Raw genomic sequence first — 20,954 nt, 5'->3', positions numbered from 1 at the left:
GGACACAAGGAAAGATATTCTAGATACTTGCTGGTTGCAGAAACACTGTGAAATATTCTTCTTAGGTTCATAGAAAGAGCAATTCCTCACTGAACTTCTTTGCTTCATCCCTAGGGACAGGATGAGAACTTCAGTCAACGTTGTGGGTGATTCTTTTGGGGCTGGGATCGTCCATCACCTCTCCAAGTCTGAGCTGGATACCATCGACTCCCAACACCGAATGCATGAAGACATTGAAATGACCAAGACGCAGTCCATTTACGACGACACGAAGAACCACAGGGAAAGCAACTCTAATCAGTGTGTCTATGCTGCACACAACTCTGTCATAATAGATGAGTGCAAGGTACCTTTTCCATTCCTGGATATCGAGACCTGCATATAAATAGTGCATGCTGGACTTCTTACAAACACAAAACCCTGCACCCGTTCTTACCGTGCTGTTGTAAGGAATCATGTAACCCAAGGATGAGGCCCAGATCATCCCACTCTGCATGGTGGAGAAATCAGTAAATCTAACACCAAAAGAACCAAGCAGTTGCTTGTTTCAACAGATTCCCTCATTCACCTCACTCCTCTAATTTGGCCAATTTTCTTCACTTGTTGGGCCAAGAATTTGCGATTGTTAGAACTTTGATGGCCTTCATATATTCTCTTCCTCAAAGGAAGGATCAAGAAAAATGTTGATCAAATATCATTGACGTTATGTAGCATGAGTATTCCTCTTTATTCTGTATTATAAATTGCTTTTTTTAAAAAGTTGATTGGCTATCTTCCTTTTAGTTTTTTTATTTTTGGGTGGAAGGGTAAGTTTTAGCCTGGCTTTTTTTCTTTTCTTTTCTTTTCTTTTCTTTTTTTTTTTTTTGCATCCCAAATAGGGATGCAGTTCCAAGAATAACCATCTTTCCAAACAGTTACCCAGAGTCTTTTTAAAATGCTAGGTATCACACACTCCAGTTCTCCTGCACTGTGGGTGTTCTGGGTTCTCCTCCAAGCTGTTGGGTGCCAAGTCTTTAAGCTTGATGGGTCCCTTGCTGGCCTTCACTGTAGCTAACCTGACATTGTTAAAGGTATACTGTTGTGACCAGAGCGAAGCAAATCTGGAGACCCTGGTGGTGAGAGGAGGGCTGGCTTGCTGAAATGGTTGAGTGTGTGGCTGAGGCCGGTTTGAGTCAACAGGGAGCCCTTCTGCCTTTTTGACTCCTGCTGGAAGATTCTGCTTAATCTTTCTCACTGTGGCAAATCCTGAGTTATTCCAGATAACTCCATGGTTTCTGCCAGAGAGCTAAGGCTAACAGGAGCAATTCCGTTTACCAGGCTGGATGATGGTTCCATAGTACTTGTAGACCAGAGAGCCTTGCTTGTTCCCTCTACATCAAGTACACGTGCAGGTGAGCCAAGGCTCTGCTACAAACTGAGGAGTGAGACCACACATTGATCATTTGACAAGACAAAAGTGATGTCTATTTTTTAAATCTCAGTCAGATCCTCAGGTCAATAATCCATTTTCTTGCACTGTTAGTGTTTTTCACATCCAAGTAAACATGTTAAGTTTCTACACACACACACACACACACACACACACACACACACACACACACATTAGTTTGGATCAAAAAGGGTCAGTATTCTCATGAAATGATTTTTATCTTATATTTATCAAATATTTATTGTGTGCCTTGTATGATTTAGTGGTGTGTGTCCCCCTCCTCCATGACATTGCATGTTTTGTCATTGACCAAGTGTTTACTGAGTGCCTGTACCTGTAAGGCAATAATTATGTCCTGCGGCTATGCAAACAAGAACATATAATAGAACACAAGAAAGAAGATTTGAACTCAGATGATTTTCACTCAAGGAAACATAGGATGAGATAAAGTGGAATAACCTTATGTATTTTTTGTTTCGCTGTTATGTGAAGAAGAATCCCAATTAATGCGGGGACTCTTTGGCGCGGCTTCTCAAAGGGCTTCGCAGTACTGAAAGTGTTTTGAAAAATAAGGAGTAGAGTGGAAACGTCTTTCTTTTTCAGACTCACTTTCCTCTTCTTAAAGATTGCAAAAAGCTGGGAAGTGATGGTGCATGCTTTTAATTCCAGCACTTGGAAGACAGAGGTAGGCGAATCTCTGAGTTCAAGGCCAGCTTGGTGTACAGATTGAGTCCACGACAACCAGAGCTGTACTAAGAAACCCTGTCTTGAAAAACAAAAATCAAAACAAAACAAAGCAAAATATTGCAAGAGTATTTTTTTTACTACATGTTTTAAAGAAAACTGCAAAGTTGAATAAAGGGAATAAGTTGATCCTGTCGCTATAAAACAAGCCCATACATAGTGGCACATGGTCTCCATCCAGCATTATTGTGCCCAACAGTGCCTGGGCTGTTGTAGGCACTCAATACATATTTGCTAAATAAACCCCACCAGCATCTTGATTCCATGTTGTGTTTAGATAGCCTTTTTATTGCACAGTATCGTACAGCGAGTTGCTCAATCTCTCCATAAAATTGACTACCCTATCAACCACCTGCATCTGTCTTGGATAATTAGCATTTAGATGGTGTCAATATTCAATCTGAGCAGGCCCTGAGGATAATGTATCTGGCTGTACTGGTTCCATAAGTATCTCAGATGCTTGCAGTTTTAGTGAGGTGATTGACTTTAGCTCTTTGGAGAGGAGCAGATCCTCAGTCTTCTCCCTCTGTCAGTTACCTGATTGTCCCTGATGTAGAAGGCAGCCAGAGCTATGTGCACAGGTGCACATCCTTCCCACAAATATCCAGATTGCATTCATTCATTTTTTTGACTTCTTTCCAGTCAACTCTCGGTTTCACCACTTTTTAGGTCCAGTTTGTAGAGCCCAGCAGGAAGAGTGTCAATGCTTGTTGCCAAGGCCCGACCCTTGGTTGATCAAGACAAGTGTAGGTGGATTAGGGAGAGGACTTTCAGCTCTCTTTGGTTCGGCATGGGGACAAGTGCCAGAAAAGCCACTGTTCCTGCTATTTCTGAAGTAAAGGTTCCAGTATTACACACGAAAAGGGAACACATCTCACATGTTGTATGGTTCTCCCAGGATGCCACATTGTGATGGATAACTGTGTACTGCTGTTGATCTGATTGATCACTGAGAGCCAAACAATCACATCCAAGGTCACCAGGAATGGGCAGGCTTCTCCAGTCTGTCTCTGGCAGTCTTTATTGACAGTTTGTTGAAGGGGAAACCAGTTTGCTGCAGCTCTGGTCAAAACATTTCAAGCGTTGGTATGTCATGCCAGTCTCCACCTCCTAATGGTAGTTTGGAGCTATGTAATAGTCTATTCATTTCATCGGACTAACAGCATGTGAGGCATCCCTGCTAACTGCATGGGCTTTTTAAGCAATGGTGGGGGGGGGGATGAGGGGTTGGGGTGTTAATGGGAATTGAAAAAACGGGTAGTTTTTTATTCTCATTGCATGGTTCACGAAGGTCACTTGGTTCTCTGTTTCTAGCATGCTGCATGCTCTAGATGCATGCATTTCATTTCCACTTGGGTAAAAAGGAGGTCAGACTTCTTTCAAACTTTGCTGCATTTGTCATGTCTCCATATTCTAATGCTTCCATAAATCCAGTCTCTTCATTATGTGGAATATCAGTCCTGGGTTTAAGTTTGCACATGACGTTGAGGACAGACAGACAGAAGGTAAGCTAGGAAACCTGCTTAGAAGTGGATGGGAAGACTTCCCTCCTGCATAAAGGTTCAGTTTGCTCTGGGCCAGAAAAAAAAATGTGTATGATTTGTTAATTATAGGTCCCTAGGTGTCTGCATTGAAATGATTTGGAATACATTGCTACTGATCTCCAGCTTTTAAACCTTTCCCCCCTTTTCATTTCTAAAGTCAAGATAATGTATTCGGTAGAGACAAAACATTATCATTTCAGTAATTAAGACTAAACATGTATGAAATTCACCTGGCCTCACTGTGGCTGAACCTTTCACATGCATGAGTAGAAGTAGCTGCCTAATTCTGGATTTCTTTCTGTATGGTTGTATGGAGTAGCACGTGGCACTCACTGTAATTTAAGGATTACAGTCATATGTAATGAGTCTCTGGGCACTGAGATTCCCCACAACCCTAAAAATATTGTTGAAGCTGTCCCTGCAATGCTGAGTATCTGTAATCCCTCAATACCCTCCAGGCAAATATAATTTAATTCTCTATCCACTGTTGAACACCAGGATGGCTTCAAAACTAATTTTAAAGGAATACCATTTAAAACTACAGTTTCAGCATACACTGTAAGCTTGGATCTGGTGCTTCTCCACATGACCCATGGGCAGTGTTTCTTGTGGTTCGTGGCCTGTAAGTTGGATGTTGATGGTAATTGTTTTCAGGTAACTCTGGCGGCCAATGGAAAGTCAGCTGACTGCAGTGTTGAAGAAGAGCCTTGGAAACGTGAAAAATAATGACCTGACTCTCAGCCAATTCTTGAATAAACTCCCCAGCGTATCTTATGGTAAAAGATGCTCTAAACAGGTTTCCTTTGCAAAAGGAAAAATGCATATATTTCTATGTTTACTTAATCTGTTAGCCGAGGCTTAGAGGAGTTGTTGTGCACCGTGATGACAGGCACCGTGCTGTGTCTTTGCCAAATAATGCTTCCTAACTGTCTAATTTTCTTACTTGTGTTATGTCTGGATGGTTGCTGCTGGAGAAACCACTTTGAACAGAAGACACGTTCTCGCAAGCTTCCCTGTGTCTCGATGCAGACCTGTGTATGCTGTTTCCCCAGGGAGACAGGACGAAGGCAGTGTGGTATACGCCAGGGACTGGAGACAGTGAGCACACCCAGTATGGTATTCCTTAAAGTGTTCATGGCTCACCTTGTTCTGCACTAAAGATTCTGCTAGAAGCTTCTAGAAATTCCTCCTCTCCAACCTGTAGAGTCAGCACCTGCGTTGATCGGAAGCATCTGTTGTAGGGAACTCTGACGACTTACAATTTGTTTACTGTCTAAGTTAAATATTTCAGAGTTTCAGTGGGTGCCCATACTCTTGGAAGGCAGGTGATTGATCATGGAGCCCATCACAGCTGCTCTGCCTTTCGTGTGTGTGTGTGTGTGTGTATGTGAAAATGAAAAATGGGGAATTTAAAATTTGAAAATGAACTAGGAATTATCTGCATATAACTACTGTATACCTTGAGAAAAGTAAAAGAACATAGTCAACAATCTAACTTTTAACCAGACTTAAATATTCAAGCACACTGGTTTGACTTGCATTCAGATAGTAGAGTGACATTGTGTGATTGTCTGATCTGTTTCTATTGTTCCACACATAAAATTCTCATTTGAGTTCCTAACAAAAAGATTTTCAAAATCCAAATTGCTTCCATCACATTCTCATCCATCTACATTGCTGAGCATTTTAGCTTCCTCGCACAGAGGGACACATGTTGACTATGCCTCTTTTCATATCATTTTGATATATAATATGTCGAAAGTGTTCCATTTTATAAAGGGCCTGAAAACCATCCCAAGACACAAAAGCATTCTTCCTCTTCAGTGAGAAAGGGACAGCAAGCCAACCTCTCTATAAAATCCTATAGGTGATATTCCCATGACAGAGTGCAGGCAGTCTCAAACCATCAAGTAGGGACAAAGAATGACTCACACAACCTCCCAGATAGAATCCTTTCCAAGGGCTGTGAAAGTCTGAAGGAAGAAATAATATAATTGGCGCAGCATGGTGGTTTGCCTGTGATATGCAGCCAATGAATCCTTAATGATCGGTTGTGCAAGCTAAAATTCTGAATGTCTCCACTATTATCTTCTGATGAATAACCCACAGTATTTTCCTAAGATTCCTGGGTTTAGGGGTTAGCTGGGAACTTGAGTAACTGAGAAACAGAATACATTTGACTCTAAAGAGCTGATGGAACCTGGTCCATAGATCAGAGAACATGTGTCTTCCTAGGCAAGTAGAGCTGGGGAGACTTTCATAAATAATATAGTAGGATACAGTGTCTCTGATAAAGGGTGCTGTGACATTGCCTCTCCTTTGAGTCTCTCTTGTGACTTCTGTCCTTCAAATCAGACAGCTTGAAAACATACAAAAGACAAGAGATTCCTGGGTTTTGTTTTGTTTTATTTTGTTTTAATCTCATAAACCTTAATTGTTTTCAAACAGGGACCACCATGGAGCAGTATTAACTGAATTATTATAATTTTTTGGTTTGTTTTTTGGCTTTTGAAACAAGGTCTTGCTATGTAGCCCAGGCTAGCTTCAAACTCACAGTCTTCCTGCTCAGCCTCAGTTCTGAGATTATAGATGGGCACCAGCGTCTCTGCTGGCAGATGGTTCCTGAGTGCTGTTTGTTTTCGCCTTCATTTGAAGGACAGCTAGCAGGGTAGCCATGACAGGCAATGAATCCCTTATAGAAGACAAGAGGGACCAAGCTGACAGTCTTTGGTGTAGCTGTGGAACTATTCTAGATAGCTTGAAAGTGGCACCCACTACTCCCGTAGGAAACACTTTCCTATCTGTGTAGATGTATCTAGGGAAGGCATCCAGGAGCATCCTGGGTTTTGCTATGTGTGTTGGAGGAGGTCTTTCCATACAATGGTTCTTCCCAGATGGAAGGCCATCTCGTTACTTATACATTGACCTTTTCTCGAAAGCAGTCACATGATGACAATGTGTGCTGTTGCTTCATAGTCTGCCTGAAAACCTTTCTAGTTTGTTTTGTCTTCAGCTTGTCTCTAGCTGTCCCATTAACCTCTGTCAGAGGGCAGTGTTTTTAGGAGAGCCAAGGGACACTGCTTCCCTAGTCGGGTTTTACTGGTTTCAGATTACATACCTGGTCTCACAAGAATTGTAGATCTGAATGTCCAATCTCTTATATGTAGTTCTCTCTCTCTCTCTCTCTCTCTCTCTCTCTCTCTCTCTCTCTCTCTCACTCTTTTTCTCTCAAACACACACACACACACACACACACACACACACACACACACATACACATACTGAATGTGACACTGTGTGTACACTAACTCCAGGGAGATTTGTATTTTGGGGCTTTGGTGGCCCTATTACTTAAATGGATTCAGTTGTTACTTCTTAGGAAACAAAATTATTTCAGAAGCAAACCAACCAAGCAGACATTCAGCCTTGCATTTCTCATCCTTTCCCTTTGAGAAGCAAGAAGAATTATTATTCAGCTATTGAGTAAAACCCAGCAAAGTCAATCTAGTCAGTGAATAAGATGGTTGTTTTGAAGGTGATGCTTAACCTTAGATTTCTGAGGGTGGCCTCTCCATATACAGTCATCAGAATATAAGCACACAAAACCCCAGGAAAGGCCTGGAGGTGATTTTAGGACCACACGGTCACAACCAGATTCTGTTTTTTTACTTCCTGTTCAGTATAGCAAAAAGCCTGTGTGGCCTCATTGCCTGTAGAAGTTTTCATTCTCCATAAAAGACAAATGGCCTTTTTTCTCTCTCTGGTCGGCTTGGACAGTCAGAGTGAAGGCTACCGAAATGTCCCTGGAGGAAAACTAAGAAAGTAGAGAAGTGGGAAGGAAGGATTCAGTGCGGGGGACAATTTCTGCGAGGGATGCTGGGAATCTCAGCGGTCAGCTGACTAGGTCTCGAGTAATTACCTGTGGTGGCTGGAAAATCATGCCACATGCAGGTAGAATTATCTAGAGGCCCTCTCTCACTGAGAGATTGGGAAACTTATCGCCAGGGTCCTCAGGAAAAAAAAATCCTGCCTTGTTTTTGCAAATAATCTCTCGTTTGTCCTCCAAAGCAAATTACTGTAATTTTTCAGTTTTGTCAGGATCCAGGCTCTTGCCTTTGCGCTATTTCTCTCCTGCAGCAGAGCCATAAATCCAAACAGGAGTTCCCACACTTGTGACTCGGGTAGACAAGTCTGAGCAACTCTGACCTTTGATGACGGAGACTGCAGCAGTTACACCCCAGGGGCAGCTCGCCCAGCTTCTGCTCTCTGTCTTCGGCTTCACACTTTTGCTTATTTTCCGGCCCAACTCATTATAAGCCGAGAAGAAGGTCAGATGGGATTTTCCAGTATTGGGATACTTGCGGGACCCCAGAGCCCAAGGACCGTAAGAAGATAAAATGTCTCAAGTGAGGGTTTCCTAAATCAAGTTGTCACTGAATATCCATGGTCTTGGCATCTGTAGAAATTTCTGGCTAAACCCAAAAGAAGGGTCACTGCATGCCAACCAAGCCAGGCGGCAAAGGTGACAGCTATCTTTCCGTGGGTGGAGTGATATAAAATCTGCTCAAAAACACCAGTCAGTTTAGGAATTTCCCTAAAACTCTCTTCCCAGTTCACTGCTCTCTTCCTTCCATCCCATTGCTCAACAGTCAGGGTGGGAAATGGCCATGTAGTTATGCGGGGGTTGGTCGGGGAGGAGACAGCAGATCTTAACTGAGTAATATCTAGTCTCACTGCCTAAACCATAATTAGCCAACGGCACAGGGTTGCTTAAAAACAACGTGGTTTGGGAGAGGAAACATTTGATTTAGACACTGCCCCCTTGTAGCTGGGCGGCTTACACAGGCCACTGTCCGCGCTTCTCTTGCTTCTGCTTCCGTATGAGAAGGGAAGGGATTGGACCAAATGACTCAAGTCTCCCTCTAGCTCTGGGTATGCATTTTTCTGATGTCTGCTTTACTTCCATCCTCAGAGGCTTCCTGGTCTAAAACATGGCTTATCTGCATTTTAAGTTGTAAAAACCCACAATAATGAATAATCGGTTTAGATGGTTTTCTTCCCCCATTCCCTTTAGGCGACTCTAGCTCAAGCCTCTTTTCATCCCATGCTGTACAACAAGCTTGGAGAGCGGCCATTTTAACCCATAGTTTAACCCACAGTAATTTCTTCTGGAAAGGTTCCTTTAATCTGAACTCACTGTTCTCACAGGAGCGGCGGTTCTGCCCAGGGAAATGCTCTGCCGAGTCACCGTGAGGGACCAGGCACCTCACAGATGCTCTTGGGCTCTTGCATCACGCCTGCTGTGGCAACAGAGCCCACTCCCAATACTCAGCCCACACCATTTTCCCCAAACAGCCCTAATTGCCAAACCTGTGTGGGAGCTTGGGAGGCTCTGGCAAACAAGCTTGAACACTCCTGACATTTGGTGCGAGAGTCACACAACCACAGCAACCGTCCCTACGTACCTTTCCCTCCACATGTGTGGAGGCATGTACATCCATTCCTGAGCCGGTGAGCCGCGCCTTTCCTCCAGAGGGATGTGCAGGCGGATTTGATTGATTTCATTCTAAAGTTTTCCTCTTGGTTTGCTTGCATAACGGACAGAACATCGTAGGAACAGACACTGTCACTTATAAGAGGGGAGTTTTCCAGTTTGCTCGAGCCCTTTCCTGTGCCCACAGAGTCTCTAGTTAGGATGTTGCAAGGCTGCTTACCCTCTCCGGTTCTGTTGTAATAGGCCATAGCTTGCATGTTTACCCTCTGACCAAATTTATGCCAGAGTGGAGTTGATATGTCCCGTGCGGTGGACATCGTTCTTGCTGGAAAAGATTTCAGCTCTTCAGATTTGGAAGCGCAAGATGGAAAACCAGTTCTAAAAGGGTTACTTTTTGCAGGTGGTAGTGATGGTGGTTGGGTGTCCCATGTCCATCCTTGTGCTCCCCCACCGTGTCGTGTCCCACTCCCCATCCCCCTAACCCGCACACCCCCGCCTTGTGGTGGCAGAAGACCAGGAGTAGAGAAGAAAGATAATAAAGAAAATGTTTCTTAACTGACCCACTTGGGGTCACTGTTGAAAAGTGAGAGATAAGGTTCCTGGGGAATAAGGTTCACACTACCACCCAGAATCATTTCCCATCAGCATTTTTTTTTCCTATGCCATCTCCCAGTCTTGTTTTATTATTTATCCTGTGAGCCAGTTACCTATTTGGGTATTTTTAGAAGTCTTTCTGGTTGTATTTTGAGGGGTTTCTGTGCTGAGAACAAAATCTACTGTTGGAACAGGCCTGTCCTCTGCAGAGTCAGCACGTGACCTAGACAGTGGGTTCCTCTGGAGACACCCCCGATCCCTGGATGAGCTTTGGAACCTGACAACGACTGTTATCCTTGTTACTATCCTCTGGGACGTGGGCATGATGCAGTCAGAGCTTTGCTGCTTCTGGGCTCTGTTTCTCCTCATGGCAACTATTTACTCTGCCTGGAAACAGCCGGCTGCCTTTCCTACGGGACAGATGTACTCACAAGGCAAGGACGTTGGTCACACATATCCCTAAGTTTCCTCCACCCTGGGGCAAATTCTCTGATACACAATCCGAAACTCTCCATGGTGGCTTACTCCTTCGTATTTCCCTTCCTGACTTAAGAGTCTTTGGTACCCAGATTCTTCTACAGCTCATCTCAACCTTTCCCCTTTTTTCCTCCCTCCCTCCCTCCGTCCCTCCCTCCCTCCCTCCCTCCGTCCCTCCCTCTCTCCCTCTCTCCCTCCCTCCCTTTCTCCCTTCTTCCCTTCCTTACTCCTTCCCTCTCTTCTCCTTCTCTCCCTCTCTCACTCCCTCTCTCCCTTTCTCCCTCTCTCCCTCCATCTCTCCCTCTCTCCCTCCCTCCCTCTCTCCCTCTCTCCCTTCCTTCCTCCCTTCCTCCCTCTCTCCCTTCCTTCCTTCCTTCCTTCCTCCCTCCCTCCCTCCTTCTCTCCCTCCCTCCCTCCCTCCCTTCTTCCTTCCTCTGTGATCGCTACACATCACAGACTAGATCATCTGGTCATCTAGAGATTTGTATATATGAAAACAAACCTACTTTTGGGAGAATTTTTGTATATTCTTTTTCTATTTGTTTTCTACAGCTTGAGGAGAGAGCTGGCAAACTGTGAAGTGAATTTATCTTGATGCCAGCAGATATATTTTAGCTTCCTGGGAAGAACCTGTGTTGCTAGGGACAGCATATTGCCCCCTGATCAGTATTGCACCCTAAGTCTACAAAGCTGTTTTGGCCCCATCTTACATTCTTTCTTACACGAATCCCCAAAGTTCTTTGCTATTATTTATAAAGAGAAATATTTATAGTCCTGGATATTACAAGTTTAACCCTAATTTAGCCTTTAATAATAGTACGCATGTTTATATCTATTCTTCAAAAATCGTAAAGACTCAGAATAGGCCGAAATAATGTATTTAGTATCTGTAATTTTTCAGACAGATATTTTCTTATGATATTTTCTATACAACCACATAGATAGAAGTGTAGCTAATTTGAGCACAAGTTTCTGTAGCAGTTTAGGGTTATCAGCTGTCCCTTGAGCATACAGCCACACTTGAGAAATTTAGGAACTCAGTCCTTGACGATGCAATGAGGAACATGACCTAACTAGGCACAAGGAGTTGCTCAACCCCCTTAGGAACTCAGGATGCGCATCTGGACAGCTAACCCTCCAGTGCCAAGGAAAGGGGCAGACTTCTCTTCTCCCGGCACTGGACCTTGTTTCCTCAATCGTCCGTTCTAATTTTCCTTTCCCATAAGATAAAGGCTGGTGCTAACAGTGGGATCTTTTCTATATCAGAATCTTCTATACATTCCTAAACGCTGATGTGAAAATTGGCCTAGGAAAATGTTGAGTAGCAAAGACGGAGGATGCGTGGTAAGACAAGAATTAGGGACAGGTTAGGTGCAGTTTTGAGCCTTGCCAAGCAAAACGAGAGCAAAACCTCACACTGTTGCATGAATTGAACATATATTTTTAAAGGAAATTTAAAGATAACATATTTTTAGTACCCGCTCAGAATCCATACTGTGTCACTGGGGGACTGGAGGTGGGATTCAGAGTCACACTGAGTTTATTTAGAATAAACCCAAATAGATTATCCTCAGGTAGACATCAAACTATGTAACCTTCCCTCAAGGTAAGCCAGTAGCCACGGAAAACACGCCGTGTCTTTCCTCCACCAAACACACTCTCTGAGGTGGCAGGGCTAGTATTTTACCGTGTTTGAAAGGGTAGTCTGTTCCATAGAACACATACTAGCATGTATTTGAACCTGCTCCTCATTAAGAGAGCAGATTAGATGTGTCCTCCACTGGCTAAGACTGTATCTGTTCCCAAGCACAGCTAGCTTTCAGAGCATGACATCCTTGTGTGTACACGCTGACACTTGGTTCACGCATGAAGACAGTGCCTATGCACTTTGTGTAGCGATAATGTAGGAATTTGTGTGTGTAATTTCAGTGAAATGGTGTATAGATGTAATTTAATTTAAATGTTGTTCTTGCTGTTTATCTAAATGTAATAGATATGTTGAGTGCTGTTTAGAAAACTTTTTTTGCCATCTTAGGTATTTTCGAGGGGTTATTTCTCTTTCTCAATGTAATCTGAGTAAAGAACTTACCTATGAAGCCTCCGTACTGATGATTGTTTGCAAATCTATGTGTTCAGCACCTTTGTAAATACAACTCTGAGCAGGGATAGGGTTGAATGTGTGTCTTGCCACACAGTGAAAGGTCGTCCTATGCCTGCATCCTTCCCATTCAGTGCATGGGGGAACTTGTGGTTGTCAGGCCGAGGGAGGTTTAGAATGAGGACACTCATCTTCTGTCCTCTCTCACCAGAGAGCTGGTCTTAAAGATACAAAAGAAGGGGGGCTCCATCTGCTCCTTGGCATGCTCAAATCATGTCTTTGGGGAAGGGTCAACCTCCTGGTTGTCAGATCTTCATCTTGACATGATGTTCATGACTTAAGATTCTGAAGAGCTGTGTTCCCCTTGACGTCTTGAGTCAGAATACGGGGATGCATTTACTGATTAGCTGCTGTGCAGGTGAAACCCCCGACCCCTGCCCCCCACCCCAAAAGCACAGTCCTGGCAGCATTGCACATTTGCCAGAAAACAACAGAATACTAGAAGCACAGCAAGGCCAGGGGCAGAGGACCAACCTCTGATGCACTGATCCCAAGTATGTAACAAGAGTCTGATCTCCCTACCCAGTATGCTCTGCTTGCTTGTGTGAAGTGGGCAAGAATGAGTTTGGTGCTGATGGCCCAAACCACATCCCTCCTCATTCTCACTGATTACCGTGCTGTGAGCTCTGTCGTTCCCGTAGCCCCTCCTTCTTTCAGAGCTGATGAAGATGTGAAGTACATTCACTTCCAGGGGCTGCTCCAGATATGTGGAGTGAGGGAATGTGGTGTCTGGGTCCTTCAGATTCTGGATGAGAACTGTACTGAAGGGAAAGTAGACTGTAGGCAGGATTATCTTCGAGTGGAAGTTAAGATTAATGGTTTCCCTCAAGTTCACAGTCCCTGTTGGTCTGATGTCATGTAGCATAGTGTATCTATCATAGCACGTGGTATTTAAAGACTAATGAATGCAAAAAGATGAGAAACTCACCTAATTTGGAGACTGTTTCTTCTATGTGGTACTAGGAAACACCTTGCTGACAAAGCACATCTTGGGTAGCTGAGGTCTCCCATGTTTGTTTTCCGCTTTTTTGTGTGTGATGTGGACTGATGGCTGTAACATTTCCTGTGTAAAATAACTGGATGCTCTTCATCTGCTGGAAATAACCTGGGAATCCAATCCTTCACTAAGTGTTTTAACTTCTGTGTGTGTGTACATATATCTCATCAATAAATGTGGATTCCGATTTCTCTTGGTGGTTGTCTTTTCTTCATTCCTTACTTTATTCTTTCAGTTACAGACTGTTAGTTACATTTTCGGTGATCTCTGTGATAAAAGAATCACTAAATTATGGACCGAGATCTATAGTTTTACAAATAAACATTTTTTTGGGGGTGGGGGTAACCTCAGTATACAATAGTCGTGTCTAATGAAGTAAAGCTAGCGGAGTTGGGTGTTAGGATGTATCTTTAGTGAACCAGCCATGACAGGTTAGCCCCTAACCTCAGAGGCTCCTAAAACCCCTGTTCATGCAGTCTATCAACCCTACTCAACTAGAAACACTGCTCCTCACTGTCCTCATCCAGCAAGTGTTGAGTCTACTGGGGGCTTCTCTGGGACATCTGACTTAATACCTTGGGAGGAACGGACGTTTGTTTGGGGTCATTTTCTGGGAAGTTGAAATGTCCAAGTTCAGGTGACTATAGTCAGCAAGAGCCACATAATGCCAAAGCAGGTGACATTCCGTGAGAGAAATGAAAGCAAGAGCGGTCAGTGTGGTGTGTAGAAGAGGACAAACACAAGGAATGTGATACCCGCTTGCACAATAACCACCCATCCTCAAGGTAACCAGTCAAGTCATGTGGTACCTAAGCCACTGCCTACAAGCAGACAGCAGTCTCTGAGCACGGTCCCTCGAATGACCTAATCGTTTCTCACTGCATCCCACCCCGTAAAGGTCCCGTCTCCCCTAACATGTTCACACTTAGGACCAAGCTTCCCGCACATGAACCTTGGGTAGGAGAGCTCTACATACAAACCACAACAGGAAGTAGGAGGGAGACCATCTCCGTATTTACCAATTCAGGTAAAAAGAAAGACAACAGAACCCATACTCACCCTCAGTGCTCATGATTCAGTGGCCAAAGCAAGTGGCACAACTCTGTCTACCTTCAAGGGGCAAGAAAGTTCAACTTCGTCAAATACGTGGCAAGAAAATGGACATGAAATTACTTGAAGTCCTTAAATGGTCCATAAAGGACATAGTCAGACAGTTTCTTAGTATCCTAACAGAGCAATCAGATTCAGTCTTGTAAGGGAATTAGAACAATTATCCCTGAGGTATTGCATGGCAAGCATTAAAAGTTCATGTTCAAGAAATTAAACACAAGGTCTCCAAAGGAAGGATCGCTATAGACATGTTGAGGTGCTTGTGCAATGAACATCCACCCAGATAGTGACAGGCTCACGTTTCACACTGTACCCCACTGATAGATGGGCTGAATTCTCTTTCATTCTTGGGAGAGGAAAGAAGCTCATATCTGAGAGTGAACAATCAAAATTCATAGATGTGACACAGCATAATTCTTGCCACTAAATGATGGTAATTTACTTAAATTGTTGGTGAAAATGAACATTTGATGCTTTCTTCCCTTGAAGCTCAGTGTGTGTCCCATTCACATCCATAACGTCACCAAAATCTCAATTACAGAAAGCATGTCGAACAGTACATTCCTGGTTACCGTTTTTCTTTAAGATGGCAAATATTCAAAACCAGAGTCAAAGTGAATATTTCAGTGTTTAGAATAGATACAACTCAACCAGGGTCAGTCAGGCCATCCAAGGATGACACAGACTAGGAGAAACTTGAGTAGGACCATGAACCCATCACTCGTGGGTCAAAAGTGGGAATGCATCCATTTGTGTGAGCCAAGTGTTGCTTTGCCACTAACAAAGAAGCAAGGAGAGAAGAAAACCAATTTGGGGTGAGTATATGAGAAGCAATTGTAGCCTGGGAGTTAGGACACTGAAGACTTCTACAAACACGACTGTTGACTTTCTGTTCCTGGAGGAAATGCCCAGGAGGGCTCCAACTACAAAGAGAAAAGGTTTCTTTGGCTGAGTTTTACAGGCCAAGGTGAGTTGATTCTATTGCTTTGGGGCCTGAGTCAGTGTAACAAACCTGTCAAGAAGCTCTTGATGGGGCCCACAGCTCCCCACTTTATGACCCTAATAAGAGAGAAAGAGAGAGAGAGAGAGAGAGAGAGAGAGAGAGAGAGAGAGAGAGAGAGGCAGGCTCCCACCCTCACTCACCTTCAAGAGTTTACTTCCAGAGGTTGCAAGGCTCTTAGCACACCCACTCTTCAGAGTTTCCGCTGGTGTCCGTTAGTCCCAAGCCTTGAATACACGAGTCTTTAGGGGAGCATTCCAAGCCTAAATTTTAGTGGTAATCAAGTCTTTGGAACATTTGAAATAATATGTTTAGATTTTAAAAAAATCTCCCAGTTTTAATATTGAAATTTAAATGCTTTTATTTAAGTTAGCTAAGATAACTATACACGTACACACACAGCACATATACACACATGCACACACGTGTACACACACATGTAGAACTTCTTATTATAACAGGACAAATGTTACCTAAATCTGAGCCATAATGCTACTTGGAATGCAAGCCTTCATGATCCCCTTACCCACATCCTCACTGGCCCATTCTCTCTTTCCTTGATGCTGATCATTCCTCTGCTTCTTAAAGAAGAGGTTGGGGCTGGGGAGATGGCTCAGCGGGTAAAATACTAGCATGCATGCATGAGCACCTGAGCTTAGATCCCAGCACCTACACAAAGAGCCAGTCATCGCATATACCTACAATGCCGGTTTGGGGAAGTTGAGATAGGAAGGGCCTGGGGTTCATTTACAAGGCCATCTAACTGAATTAGTGACCTCCAGGCTCAGCCAGAGACTCTGCTTCAAGAAATAAGGCAGAGAACCAAAAAAAGGACATGATATTGACTTCTGGCCATGTACACATATGAGAGAGAGAGAGAGAGAGAGAGAGAGAGAGAGAGAGAGAGAGAGAGAGAGATTAGAGATTAGGATTTCCTGACTGAGGTGAGAAGAGGAAGAGCCAAGCTCTCCCCCAATCTCCTTTAAAAGCATACATACCCTGTTGACCAACCCTAAACACCTAAACTAGCTTCTGGTCCTTATAGAAAGGAATCCAGGTCACATGTTGTAAACAGAGTTGAGCTTTTCTGTCCCAACTGCCTGGTCCCAAATAATCACACAAAAGCTTATATTAATTACAAAATGCTCAGCCTATCACTCAGGCTCATTACTAACTAGCTCTTACAACTTAACGCATTTTTATTAATCTACATTTTGCCACATGATTCGTGACTTTACCTGTCCTCTAGCCCATCTCGTTCATCTGGCTGCTGGCTCGCATCTTTCCCTCTCTCTGCCCTTCTTTCTCTCTGCATTTTCAGTGTGACTTTCCCACCGAGCTTTATTCAGCCTTGCTATAGACCAAATCGACTTTATTATCAACGAAGAAGAGTAATGCACATATACAGCATACAGAAGGATTATCCCACAGAAACACACACTTCTCTTAGCATGGTCCTTCTCTCTGCTTAGCACAGCGTTTTTCAGTCCATCCGTGTGGTTTCAGATACCTGGCACTTGTGTATCTTCAAAATGGTAATATGGTAGCATATGAAGTATGCTGCATTTTGCTACTCGATTTCCTGCCAGTGAACATTTGCCTGATTTATAGGCAATTCTTTCTGATGTGAACATCCATCTGTATTTCCTGTGTGTGTACCCAGGAGTCTTTGGAGTGTGCACTCCTGAGACATGCTAATAATGGTGATGGTGATAATACACATGTATGTGTAACTGACGAGCTCTTACCCAGACTTTCAGTGACTTCCTCATGGGCCCGCTGTAGGTCACTCACCTGGGGATCCAAATACCGCTGCCTCTTTTAGGGAGTCGGATTCTCCATCAGGGACCCTGAGTCATGCAAAGACATCAGCAGGAGGATGGCTAAATTTAAAAGATGAGGTCCTCCTTCCTCAGACTGAGTGGGAGCACTCATGAGATGTGTTAAAGGGCCGGACAGGCCCTTCCTGCTCCTTGACATCTTCGTTGAGCAATAATGTGTGAGGCCCCATGAACTCTGCCCGTTAGCAGCAGGCTGTCCCCTGTGATGTGGATTGCCGTTTGACAAAGGAAGTCACAAAAGATCCTTCTACCCGCCCAAGAGCCACCAATAGTTCCCTCACTTCACTCCAACAAAGTACTATAAACTAGGTATTTATTTCTAGACTACAGAAAATTATTTAGCATTCTAGTGATTGGATCTCTGAGTCCATAGAACAACATAGGTTCTAGGGAGGATCCCCATCCAGCTTTAATGCTGCTATCTTCTTTTGTGTCTTTATATAGAAGACAGAGGGCAAGATAGATCTACGGTGTCCGTTTACCAAGGTTACTAACCTCATTTGTGGGGATCCTATCTTCAAGACCTAATCATTTTCCAGAGGCCCCACCCGCTAATGCCATCAATGTGGCCGTTAGGATTTGAGAAAAACACAACCTCTGGGTTTATTGCTTTCTTATTGCCATCCCGAGGCTGGAGGTTGGAAAGCCATAAAGTGGCCTTGAAGAAGATGCACTCTGGTGTGGCTGCCCCTGCAGCGTGAACCTGTAGGGATCCCCTTCTAAGCACGGTGATAAAATAAGGAACTGAGGTCTTTGCACGCTCAAAAACAGAACCACAGAAGACAGTGATCAGCTAGCTCAGATCTCATCGAACATCTCAGCCCAGTAAGAAGGCCGGGAGATGGTGCTGCCTACAGAGCTGACACATGTCACATAAAAATAGAAGTCTGGGGAGTCCCTGGCAAAAATGAAAATGCTTCTAGCTTTACAACTTTTTCCTGGTAATTTTTAAAATTTAGTTACTTCATCCCCTCACTTGGCAGTGAGGGGCCATAGATTCCCTGTCCTAGTAAAAGTCCAAGTCATGGTCTGTGAAGCTTGTCCAAGTGATATGAAAATGACAGAGACACTCATGCTTCCAGGCATGCACATTTATAAGCAGAGTGGTGTATGCCACAAAGCACACAAATACAATGTTTTTCCACTGCTCTTCCCTCCTGCTTCCCTGAGTCAGAAGGAATATGCAAAACCTCAAAATCTTCCTCTGTTGTTTAAGGTGATGAGATTTTGATTTCCCAAATATTTCTGGAAACAATCTAGTAGCTTCCAGTTAAGGGAAAATGCAAACATAGAGTGGCTGCCTTCTTGGTTGCAAAACCTGGCTTTATTGAGCTTCTCCCTGGTTTCTGGCAGTCCTCAGAAGTCTTCCGGGCACTGGCGCCATTATGCTCACAGAAGAGTCATGGAGTTTCTCATTGGCCTCAGCAGGACAGAAAGATGTTTTGTTTCTTTTGGGTTTTTTTGTTTTCTGTTTTGGTCACATAAGCTGCCTTCCCCACCTGATCCCAGATTTCCTTCTCATCTTAGAGAGGAAGACAAAGATCATACCCCACTGTGAGATGAGAAAGGACCTTGAGGGAGATGGAGTATTTTCAGGTTAGCCTATGTCTTTTGCAAATGAGGACACCCTGTTTATATGAGCTAGTGGTAATGGGGAGATTTGCCAAGGTTACATACTGTTTCTTTTTACTTCTGTGGAGCCTTTGATTGCTCACTAATTCTTGCCTTATTCCTCTGTCGAGCGGACCTGATAAATGTATTTGATCTTAATGGTGGTGTAGGGGGCAGTACATGAGTACCACACATGTTCACAAACATGTGGAAGGCAGAGGTCAGCTCTGGGTGTTTATCCTCAAGAGCTATCCACCTTGATTCTTGAGGCAGTGATAGAGTTTGCCGATTAGCCTTAGGTGACTGGTCAATGAGCCTATCATCCTGCCTTTGCCTTCCAAATTCTGGGATTATAAACACCATGTCTAGCTTTTTATGTAGGTGATTGGATTGAACCCAGACCCTCATGTTTATATGGAAAGCGCTCTATCAACTCATCTCCTTCCCTAGCCCCGAAGAGGAGTTGATAGGAGAATATCCTTAAAATATTAGCACTGTACTTGGAGGGCAGCAAGGCTTCAATTAAAGATAGCTTTCTTCTTCTTCTTCTTCTTCTTCTTCTTCTTCTTCTTCTTCTTCTTCTTCTTCTTCTTCTTCTTCTTCTTCTTCTTCTTCTTCTTCTTCTTCTTCTTCTGCACATCAACACCATCATCACCACCACTTTGTGCTATCAATCCCAACTTCTTAGTGGCTACGTTGCAAGAGACCGCACCCCCTCTCACTTTAAATGTCCTTTCCCCATCTACATCACACAGACATTACTGTGTGATTTACAATTTAGCTGCCTTTCCCCAATCCTGAGTTTTGCTGACTTTGGCCTCTGCTGAACTAGTCAGCCGTAATGCATCTTAATTCTAGAGAAGTTCCATGGCTGTCCTGGGCTCACATTGTCTGATCCTCGCGATACCCTTCATTACATACCAAACTTCTATGCTCAGCAAGGAGATTAGGCACGGGGTTTCTTCAGGAAAAAGCCTGGCCAAAGAAGCTGCTCCCTGGGATGGGGTCTTGAACTTCTCACCCTCCAGATGGGAATGGAATTTTGAGAAATGAAACAATTCTTTTCTTTACTGGAGAGTCCCCTGGGGAGTCCCCAGCTAATCGTGTTCATGTCCTCACAGAGACAAATGTCATGAGAAAAATCATTTCTGTGGAATGTGCCCAACCCAGCAGAGCCATTCAGAATTCCTTTGACTGGGTCTTTTCCCAGTAGCTTCCTTTCTCTCATTCTTTTCTCCTTTGCATCCTGTTCATGCACAGACGATGTTCACACTTCTCTCCTAGTAGCTCCAAAAAGCAGAGCTTGTAAGAAACTTCTGAGAGCATCTTGGTCATCGGTTGCTTATGTCCGTCTCAGGTTCTCAGCAATATCTAGACCCCTCCATGTCTTAGTCTGCTATTTATGAATTGTGAAGTATTATGAATACATTATTTTCAAAAGTTTTTATTGTTTTCTGTTCATGCGTACATGCGAGTCTGTGAATGTGTGGCATGTCCCCAGAGCATGGGAGAGTTTCTTTGGCATTACATTGCTTCTTTTGGAGTGGGGAGGCAGGATGTGTGTGAGAGTGTGACTGTGTGCGTGCATGCATACGAATGTAAGTGTGTTTTTGTATGCACATAGCTGTGTGTGTATGTACATGTGTATGTGCAGATATACATGTGTGTATGTACAGATCTAAATGTATGTCTGCATATGTATGTGAACAGGTATAGTCCACCTTATTTTTTGAGACAACCTCTCTTACTGGGACCTGGGGCTCACTAGTTCACTTACACTGGCTGCCCATTGAGATCCAACTGTCTCTGCTTCCCAAGTGCTTGAATTACAAGTGCACACACCAAATCCAGCTGTTTATGTAGTGCTGAGAACCAAACTTAGGGCTTCATGCTTGCACAGCAGGCACTAGGTTGACTGAGTCATCTCTTGATCCCAGAATTATATATCTTAACAT

General features: G+C 43.7%; 1 protein-coding gene across 5 annotated transcripts in view; it reads left to right on the top strand.

Annotated features, from left to right (window-relative positions):
- Slc1a2 (solute carrier family 1 member 2) overlaps positions 1 to 13,624 on the top strand; it is a 130,436-nt gene extending 116,812 nt beyond the window's left edge. For all 5 annotated transcript variants that reach the window (XM_085696671.2, XM_048443620.3, XM_085696672.2 and 2 more), the window contains exons 10-11: positions 115 to 346; positions 4,372 to 13,624. In XM_085696671.2, the coding sequence (XP_085552797.2) occupies positions 115 to 346; positions 4,372 to 4,443 (304 nt within the window). In that variant the 3' untranslated portion in view covers positions 4,444 to 13,624. The remainder of the gene's footprint in view (positions 1 to 114; positions 347 to 4,371) is intronic.
- Positions 13,625 to 20,954: the final 7,330 nt, after the last annotated feature.

The sequence above is a fragment of the Myodes glareolus genome, chromosome 10 (genome assembly GCF_982192425.1).
Source record: "Myodes glareolus chromosome 10, mMyoGla1.1, whole genome shotgun sequence".
Taxonomy (NCBI): Eukaryota; Metazoa; Chordata; class Mammalia; order Rodentia; family Cricetidae; genus Myodes; species Myodes glareolus.
The sequence above is the reverse complement of the archived record's forward strand: the minus strand, read 5'-3'. Positions and strand labels throughout refer to the sequence as shown.